General features: G+C 36.5%; 1 protein-coding gene across 3 annotated transcripts; it reads left to right on the top strand.

The window, feature by feature from the left end:
* The first annotated feature begins 1,930 nt into the window (after nt 1-1,930).
* On the top strand, nt 1,931-9,433 carry LOC135643384 (condensin complex subunit 2-like). Of its 3 annotated transcripts, XR_010498231.1 has the most exons (14): nt 1,931-2,274; nt 2,461-2,562; nt 2,660-2,777; nt 3,442-3,515; nt 3,586-3,646; nt 3,727-3,927; nt 4,033-4,322; nt 4,391-4,535; nt 4,617-4,870; nt 4,955-4,985; nt 6,130-6,269; nt 6,980-7,090; nt 8,872-9,280; nt 9,324-9,433. XR_010498231.1 is itself a non-coding variant. In XM_065160249.1 (13 exons), exons 1-13 carry the CDS (start codon nt 1,987-1,989, stop codon nt 9,079-9,081), a joined length of 2,019 nt encoding a protein of 672 aa, XP_065016321.1. In that variant the 5' UTR covers nt 1,931-1,986; the 3' UTR covers nt 9,082-9,403. The 3 variants fall into 3 exon arrangements, 2 of the variants coding, with proteins under 2 accessions (XP_065016321.1, XP_065016320.1); XM_065160249.1 differs by having other exon boundaries at nt 8,878-9,403; XM_065160248.1 differs by having other exon boundaries at nt 8,872-9,402.
* The last annotated feature ends 420 nt before the right edge of the window (nt 9,434-9,853 follow it).

Below are 9,853 nucleotides of genomic sequence, written 5' to 3' on the forward strand. Positions count from 1 at the left end.
GACGTGCGTTCATGCAGCATGAGAATAACGACGTAAAGAGAGAGAAAATAAAATTTTTGAGTTTTCTGCTTGACGATAGGGGGTTTAACTTTATTAATTTTGACCCAAATTTTATGTGGAGAATCATTGTAGCAAGCTCTACAATCCTAATAGTGTTGATCTATAGTTTACTCTCTCTGAGATATTTTTCTGCGATATCCATTTTGTGAAACCTAAAATTCTCTTATGATGAGATCCATCTATGTGATGAAGATATATTATTCTTGAGCTAAGATATATGATTTTGATGTTATTGTGATCCTCTTACTATTTTAAAGAAGACTTATTGTAAACATGTTATCATGACTATTGATAGTGGACGTTTGAGGTGGACTACGGTCCCTTAGTTTTTTCCACGTTAAAAAGTCGATCTCAATGTGTGATTGATTTATTGCTCTACTGTTTATACTGGTTAACATGTAATTTTGATATCAAGTTGGTATTTTGAGGAACCCATACACAAATAGTGAAAAGAATTATTTTACTTTAACATATTTTTTTCCCAACAACTAACCAGTCTTAAAGTCAACAAAGCTAAATCAATATGCTTTCTGAAAGATCATGACCCACACACTAAAATATCATATGTGCAATATTGCTTAATATTAGGGAATGACACTTTGCTTATGAGTTATCTTGGCACTTACACAACTAATGATAAACTTTTTGAAATATTCCAATAGATATTGGTTTTCAAGCCTTGTAATAAAATTCAAGGTGGCAAAAGAGTTTCCTTTCATAAGCTTGGACAATAGTGTATAAATTCTATTATAAATATCGTACCTTATGAACTCTTAGATTTCTTTAAAAAATATTTAAAAGCTTAATGCTTGCGACAATGGGATATCCGCGAAGAATTGTAATACTTGGGATCATAATGCCAACCCTAAAGAGAATAGGGGTCTTAGCATTAGAAATCTTCATCTAGCTACACAGGATATGTTGGGGAAGCACATTTTGTATTTGCTCAGCAAAGATAATATCATGTGTCTAAACATTCTTAATGTCAAATATAGAATCTTAATCCATGAAATATTTGTAGAAAAGTATCTACCTCTGGGACTTGGAAGGGGATTAACAAAGCTATATGTTAAAAAAAAGTAATAATATTGATATTTAGAAATGATCTAGACTTTCTAAGATCAAAATTTCTTTGTTAAAATTACTATGAGGGAAGTAATATGTCGTTGAATGGTTCTGGAGATTCAATAGAATAATATTTCCTATCCAATGTCCTCCTACATATAAGTTATGCATGGATTTTACTTTTTATTTTTAGATTTATGTAAGAGCCATCTATGGGCCAAGAAGAACTATGGATTTCTCCTATTACTAGATGTTAGTTTTCTTGTATATTCGTTTTTTTTTCTTAACAAAAGATAACCGGTTAAGATAGGATTTAAGCTTGGGATCCTACAATCATATGTAATAAATAAATAAATAGAGAAGCTCGACTAATTTTGCAAGAGTATAAGAATTTTCTCACTGTTGGAATGAGAAGGATTTTAGCTCTGAATCTGAACTTGTGTGACATTATGAGTAATTCGAATTCCGTTGTTCTTCAAAAGAGAAAAAACAGAGGCACACACGCAAATACACCCACACAGCTCAACGCTCTAGCCCGGCCCAACGAGCTTAGGCCGGCCCAACATTGAACCCGCCCCGTGTATCGTCACGTGTATTGAACATGAAGAACAATAGTTTCGAAATTACAAGAACCGCCACAGACGAGAGACTTGATGGCAAGATTACCCACACAGCTCGACACTCGTAGCCCGGCCCAACAATCTTAGACCGGGCCAACCAGTAAACTCGGCCCGTGTATCGTCAGGGGATCTCCAACAAGTAGAATCGTTTCGAAATTACAAGAACCGCCACAGGCAAAGAAAAAGAGAGGGAACTCGAATTCCAGTCCGAGAGCCACCGCCCTGCTCCGATCCATTCGAAATGGGCGATGATGACTACGGCCACCGCACTCCGCTGTCCAAGGCGCCCCGGGCCGCTACGCCGAAGACCCCGATGGCCTCCCGGCTGCAGTCCCCGCCGTTCCCCCTCGGCTCCAACGACGACCAGCTCGAGCGCGCCCAGGCACGCGCTGCCGCCCGCGCCGCCTCCGTCCGACGCAGGTCCTCCGCCCCCAACCCTTCCTTCTCCTCCGGCGTGGCCAGCGACTTCATGGACCGCAGCCAGATCATGGATCTCTTTCATAATTGCATCAAGCTCGCCAGCGAGAACGTCCGCCGCCTTTCTTCTCGATTCACATTGCTTGGATCAATTCTTCTTCTTCTTCTTCTTCTTTCTTTTTTCACTGTCATTTTATCCCTTGGATAAATGAAAGTTCTAGGGTTTCGGTTTTCCTTTCTCGATTACGCATCTTCTTTTGAGTTCTCCTTTTAATTTTAAAATTGTTTTTTTATGCAGAAAATTAACCAGAAAAATACATGGGAGCTGGGCCTCATAGATCACCTCAGTGAGATCATCAGGGTTAGTCCTGAAGACGATGATGAGACCAATTTCCAAAAGGTCCCCCCCTTTCCCTCCTCGAATTTAATGAGTTTCTAATGTTTCGTCATCTTAATGGCATGTAAAACGAATCTTTTCTGAATGTAAAATTGGTTAGGCAAGTTGTACTCTGGAAGCTGGGGTGAAGATATACTCGATGAGAGTTGATTCAGTGCACTCGGAGGCATATAAGGTTCTTGGAGGGATCAATCGAGCTGGCCGAGAAGAAGATAATGGTTAGGATCTTCTGCTGCTAGACCTTTTCATAGCTAAAACGATTAAAAATCAGACAACTCTAACGTTTGATTGCTGAAAGCATTCTCTTCAAGGTGCTATTTAAAATTTCAAAGACAATTAGCTTAATAACTATCATTATATGAAGAATTTCTTATCAAAAAGAAAGTTAAGAACTATGTTAGGAAGTGGATACAGTGTTAATTCCTTGTCTATTGTTACAAGGCCTTGATGAAGTTATCAGGTTTTTTTTTTTTTTTGCTCTTGCAGCCTAGCTCCTGTGTCTGCATATCTATAGTTCCTATTAGGCATTGTGGTTGTTAGGTTATTGATAAAGAGAAATTCAGCAACATGGCTGGTCCATTCTTTCTTATCTAACCTATGATTCCTTTCTCTTCCAGATAACTGAAAAGCAGAATTAAATAATATTACAGAAAAAGAAAATTTTAACAATGAAATGCCAACTCTAGAGTTTGCTTTCCTTCTGTCTGAGTGAATCCACAGATAGCTACTTCAAACTCATCCCACATCTAAATATGCTAGTTTAAGTGTGAAAATCATCCATCCTCACCTCTCTTGTAACTATTTATGAATTCAGGGTAAAATATGTCAGTGATTTAGTTGATAATAGTGTTTAGTCACCAATGTTACAATATCCAATGACAGATAACATGGAAACAGTTGATAACATTGATACTGCACAAGCAGATGGCCTTTCTAAGAAGGACCTGGAAAGAAAGGTACTTATATTTCCTATAATAATTAGTTTTTAGGATGTTGCTTTAAGCTCACCCCACTTAATAACTGCAGATGTCACCTCTGTTGACATTGGAGTCATCTTTCGACGCGCTTAATTTGAAAAAGTTTGATGGTAACGCTTAATGCTTCTGCTATGAATCCAAGAATTATTTGATATGTAAGTTGAAACTAATTAGTGAATCTTACATTCAGTGGCATTCGTTGTTGATCCTCTGTATCATCAGACTTCTGCACAATTTGATGAAGGTGGAGCTAAGGGTCTTCTATTGAACAACCTTGGAGTTTATGGTGGTTGTCGTGTACTTTTTGATTCATTTGAGTACCCAGAAAAGTGCATGTCATCTGGAATTGAAAATGACCAACCTGAATTTATTGATCTTTCATTTGCTAAAGGTATGGATACATGTTATGAAGTACTTATATTGTGAATTTAACGACTATTTATATATTTGTGAGGTTTTTGCTAATTGAAAAAAAAAAACACTTCCTTTTATGCAGATTACATTGAGAAAATGATGATTTATATGCCTGCAACAAATGATATTTCACCAACACTGAGGGATATTGTTAATCAGTTTGATGAAGATAATCGTAGACCACCTGACATAAATTGTTCGGCTCAAGTGCCATTGGTTGACGATTATGTACCTGAGAACAACCACATAGAGCTGGGTGAAATTGCATCTGATGATGATTGTGGACCTTGGAACCTTGATCATGATCATCAGTTGAGCATAGTTGATGACAACTCTACTAGCACAAACCTGAATTTTACAAGCCACCAGGAGGCATGTTTTGCAAATTATGCTAAACTTGTAGTATATTATTATTATTAAATATTTGCATTGTTACACAGGAGGATTTTGACTGCACCTTTGGTGGTCCTATTGTGGAAGAAAAGTTTGAGAAAATTGCTGATTTCTTGTCTCTAGGCTTGGGATTTACTTCAAAATCAAATGCTTGGGCAGGACCTGATCATTGGAAATATAGAAAAGTCAAAGGTAGATACCCAAGAATTGATTTACTTTTACTTTATCAGTCTTAGTTTGGCCAGCTCAGTTATTTTAAGGAAATGATTGTAGGTACAGAACAAGTTCAACCACCGGATACCAATTCAGAAATAGTAAACAGGAAGCCAAGGAACCGAAAGGAAGCTCGTGATGTTGATTTCACAAAATCATTGGAAAATGATATCTCAGATATCTTTGCACCTCCCAAGAATCCAAAATCATTAACTTTACCTGTGAACAAGGCAACAGTTGTTATCACACTTCCAGAAGATTGTCATTACCGACCCGAAAGTCTTGTCAAGTTGTTTCTACTTCCCAATGTTATGGTAAGTAGAGGTGTCAAAAGTTATTTGGTTGTTGCAAAAACACTTTATCCATCTTAATTGACAATTCTTTCAACTTCTTTTTAGTGTCTAGGAAAGAAAGGAAGAAAGTTTTCTGGTAAGTTTTGTTTTTCCTTCATGTGCATTATTATGATGCATCACTTTCATAAATTCGTCCTCTCAATTTCTTCCACTTGTAGTGTAGTTGAGTATTTAATATATTGAAACTTCTTATCTTATTTTATGACACTTTGCTACTGCAGTTCTCCATAGCTAAAGCGATGATCAGCAAATTTTGTGGCTTAGAAATGTAATTATGAAATATATCCTATAATTAAAGAATTTTGTCTTGGTTCAAATGAGAATTGTGGTATATAAAGCCAACAAAAGTGATCAATTGAAGCACCTAAGGAGAATGCCTACGCATACAAAGTTTTTACTTCTCATCAACATGTACTTCGCTTACCATATGCTGCAATACCAGTCTGAACTTTTCCTAAGAAGTTTATACAACTTCTCTCTTCTCATAACATTGAGGCATGCCTGCTAATCCTTATTTCTTGTCCTTGCTTAGAAACACTTTACAAGGAATTGGGTAGCACAATCTTTTCAATCTAGAAACCCTAGAACACCATTAGGTTTATTAACTATTTGTTGAAAAACTTCTGGGAAAAGGAGTGGAACAACAAGAATTAGATGAGAGAGACATGAGCTGAAAGAGAAAGAAAAAGACAACTGATCTATTAACTGTTTTTGTAGGAGAGAGAAGTTGAAGTCTCTCTTTGTAGATAAGAGACAAAGGGGGTACCCCTTATTATTTATTCCCTCTTCCAATAGGTTCATAATAGGAATTTTCCATTAAAGGAGGTGCTCCCATTCCTCCCATAATCCTGTTAGGAGAGGTGTTGGTACCTTTCTTCTCAAGCTTAATCAACATATAGGCCTACTCATGGTAATATGGGACATCATTTTCTTAATTGCTTAGATCATGAATTTTTGTAGTAGATCACACTATTTTACTAGTGATTTATCATTTATCATATCAAATCTAATTTTTTATGGTCTCAATTAGATTTAATAACTTGCTATAGAAACATTTATGTGAATAAGAAGCCAACTACCACATAAATCAGTTTAACTACTTTGCTTTTCTTGGCCTTATTGTTTTTGTATTTCATACTAAAAGGAAATTTAGTCTTTGCTTTGTAAAAGGCAAATTATGTGCAGATTCTCTTTTGATTGCTAAACAAATGTTTGCACAGATGAACCAAGACAAGATGATGAGAGCTCTGCTCAATTAACATCATGGGATAATGATAGCACAACATATGATAACTTTGATGATGGGACTGCCTGTAGTGATGCAGACGATCCAGGGAGTCTTGTTTGTCAACCACGCCAGGTTTGTACTCTCACTTTTAGAATTGAAGTCCTTCGGTACTTCCAATGTACTGCTTATCCACAAGAATGGAAGGATACTTTACATCAGTCATGTTCTGCCATTTTTGCAAGTGCGGATGCTTGCCAAGGCATCTATAGAAGCAAGATGATCACTATGCTCACTAAGGCATCTTCATCAAGTTTCATTTGTAGGAGAACATGTGAACAAATAGGCCTGAAATTAAGGTTCTGGCTATAATCACATTTGATGCATAAAAAACTTGCTGTTATATCTGAAGGATTTGAACTTAAACATTGCAATCCAAATATTCTTCTTTCCTAAAATGTCCTGTCTGAAGTGAGGACTTTATGCAGCTTATGAAGCTAAAGCTTGATCAAATACTTTATATGAGAAACTTGAGGCCTCAGAAATTGACTGTAAACCCGATGAGGCTGAAATCTCTTCCCATCAACTGTATTAATCTGCCACATTCAATCTGAAAGAGTCATTTATATAATATTCCATTTTTGAGAAGCCCCAGATTAAGAATATCGTATTGCTGCTAATTCCATAAAATACGGCCCTAAGTAGTTGCTGACATGAAGGCCTTGTTCTTGTTACGTTGGTTCTTTGCTGTGAGGGTCTCATGTACATCCTATAGGCTTTATCATTTTTGGAAATGTTGCTAACTGTACCGTATCATATTAACCTTTGTTCATTCTGAACTGAAGGTAAGGAAGGTGGATATTCAATATGATAAGGTATCTAAACAAGTTGATGTTCATGCACTGAAAGATATGCTCTGGAATCATATACAAGATTCGGTTCAAACCTCTAATGTGGTAAGTCCTGTCTTTTTTTCTTTATTTTGAGGTTGGTTTGCGATAAGGGGAATATATACCTTGCTAGTTGGATATCTTTGCTTGAATATTTGTTGCAATATCATGTATCTTTCTTACAACTTTTCCAACCACTTACAGATTTGATGTTTCTCAAAATGTAACAGCATTATTTTTCTTTTTAACAATGGGAAAATTCAATAAGTTCATGGAAATTGGCTCTGTACTAATGGAATCTCATCATCCATTGAAAATGGTTACTCCATTATACTCTCTCTTTCTCTCTATAATCATAGGACGAACCATTGACATAGCACAAGATGTTATAGTTTTTGAATGAATAACCATTGACATTGACATAGCAGAAAAATTTGAATAAGCAAATAATGATTGTGTTCATTTTCATGCTTTAGATGCACAACTGACAGCAGATAGAAATATAAATATATAAATTCAGCAATACTACATGACACAGAAGGGCAGGAAGCTGCTTGCACAGCAGAGTCATCTTTTAGAATCCATATAGAGTCAAGTCAGATTGTACTTTTTTTTTTCTTTTTTTTATGGATAATTTTTTACATATCTTTTGCTGTTATGTTAGGGAGCCCTTAGAGTTATATTTTGAGTCAAACTTTTGTTTTTTAAGCCCTTCTGTTAGCTACATATAGACTTGGAAAAACCTTCAAGTTATTAGGAAGCAAATTTTGAAGGATGTTTAATTCCATCCATGTGCAAAGTGTGTTTCGTGTGAGACCTGAAATCCCAGGTAAAGAGTTCTAGGAATGAATTTGGGTATAATCGTTTTCTACTTCGTTTGTTATTTTCTTCATCTCTTATATTCTTTATTTCTCCTGTTGGTCCTCCTTTATTTCTCTCTTCCTGTAGCAAACCAAACGGAACAATCTGCTACATTCCCCAGATGGTACTATAAGTGGTATTTTTCTTCCACTGACTGAAAAAAATGAATTTCTAATCTGTATTTCCTCATATTTCATCACTGTAGCTTGTTTATTTGTCCAGTTAAGTGACTTAAGGTTAAATTCTTATAAAACACATTAGAGTTGATGCATTTCATATCTTGTCCTCATCACTGTGATCACTGTAACATGAAGACAGGCTATGATTCAAGGCCTTACTCTATTGTTATATCCGTAACTTTTATATGAGATGGTAATATACAAGAATGCCTATATCCTATCGTAACACTATTTCTGTCTACTGTTCGAAATTGATGGTTGACTAGACCTGACCTGGAATCAAGGCAAAGGCACAAAGTTTACTACAAGGATTAAAGAAATCTGGTTTATAAGGTATTGGAGCAATTAACATGTTCATGGATCCAACATAATAGGAGATTAGCGCCCCTGCTGACCCTTGGTGGGTCAGCTTTGCTCTCACTCCTTGCTTTAAGTATATGGAAGCCATTGCAGTAAAGGACCAAGTTCCCTGCTTTGGTTAGCGCCCCTGCCGATCCTTGATGGGTCACATTAGCGCTCCCTGCTTTGATCGGCCTCTCTTAATTTGCTGAGCCTGTGAACCAAGTTCCACAATTTCAAAATAGAATTTGATTTCTCAGTTATTGATTAAAGTGTTGATTAATAATCTTAAAAACCATCGAGTTCTTGTTAGAAATAGGTTACATTTGTCATTTCAAGTTTGTCTAGTGCATTTTTAGAACTAACTGATTGAGTCTTGGGCTGCAAATTTCACATTTCTTTTCCTTTCCTATGTGGTCTGGGTTGATTTTGCTCTCAGATCTCATATTTGCTAGTATTTATTTGCAGAAACAGGATTGTGAAGCCACAGTTTCTCTGAGGCAGGTTTTGCAACACTTTCCCACTGACTGCCCAGCAGCTGCTGCCAAGGATATCTCGCCACATCTAATTTTCATTTGTCTGTTGCATTTAGCTAATGAGTACTCCCTCAGCATCCATGATCATCCTAGTTTGGATGAACTTGATATACACATTCCCTCTTCTGCACTTGTCAAGTGATACTACCCACCCGAATGGTCACAGTGCACTTCCTGTTCCCATGGCACAGGAGTATTTCAACTGTGGAAGCTCAAGTTGTAAGATGCTGATGTACTAGGAGATGATGTTGGTGTATGTTAGTTAGGGTTTTCCGGGTACTGGTACGTGTTGCTTGTTCAATTTCTCTTCTTTGTTAAAGCTCCATCTGATGGATGAAAAGGTTTATAGCCTTATGCATTGTATGATAAATTAACATGTACAAGGTTTATAGCCTTATCTATTTGCGAAGCATTCTTAAAAAATATTTAATAATGTTTAATTAGAGGCAATCAAAATCTTTTTGCTTCTGAATTGGCCGTCTTGTCCATGTTCGTATTAATTCTGACACCATGGATTATGGATTATGATGACAAGTTAACCTCGCTAGGGTTTAGAATCAACTCCACTTTCTCCAAGTGTGCTGCAGCAGTGGTCATCTAGATCTGGAAAGTGAAAGTTTAGCTTTGCATTTGAAGTAGACCAACCTACTTCAATCGTGCAACTTGGAGTTCCGCATTTGGGGAAAGGCTAAAGAGGTACAGGAAAGTTAAAAGGTTTGTGATACAACAAAACGCTCTCTTTTCGTGTCATCTGCCTTGGATTTATGGTGATATGTCTCATGATGGTAATAACAAAATTGTATATAACACAAATTATGCCCAACATTTTATTGCCTTCTCTAAGCCTTGCATGTAATAATACACAAAAAAAAAAAAAAAGGTTTGCACCACACACAATTATCGACAATCATTAG

This window comes from Musa acuminata, chromosome BXJ3-7 (assembly GCF_036884655.1).
Source record: "Musa acuminata AAA Group cultivar baxijiao chromosome BXJ3-7, Cavendish_Baxijiao_AAA, whole genome shotgun sequence".
Lineage (NCBI taxonomy): Eukaryota > Viridiplantae > Streptophyta > Magnoliopsida > Zingiberales > Musaceae > Musa > Musa acuminata.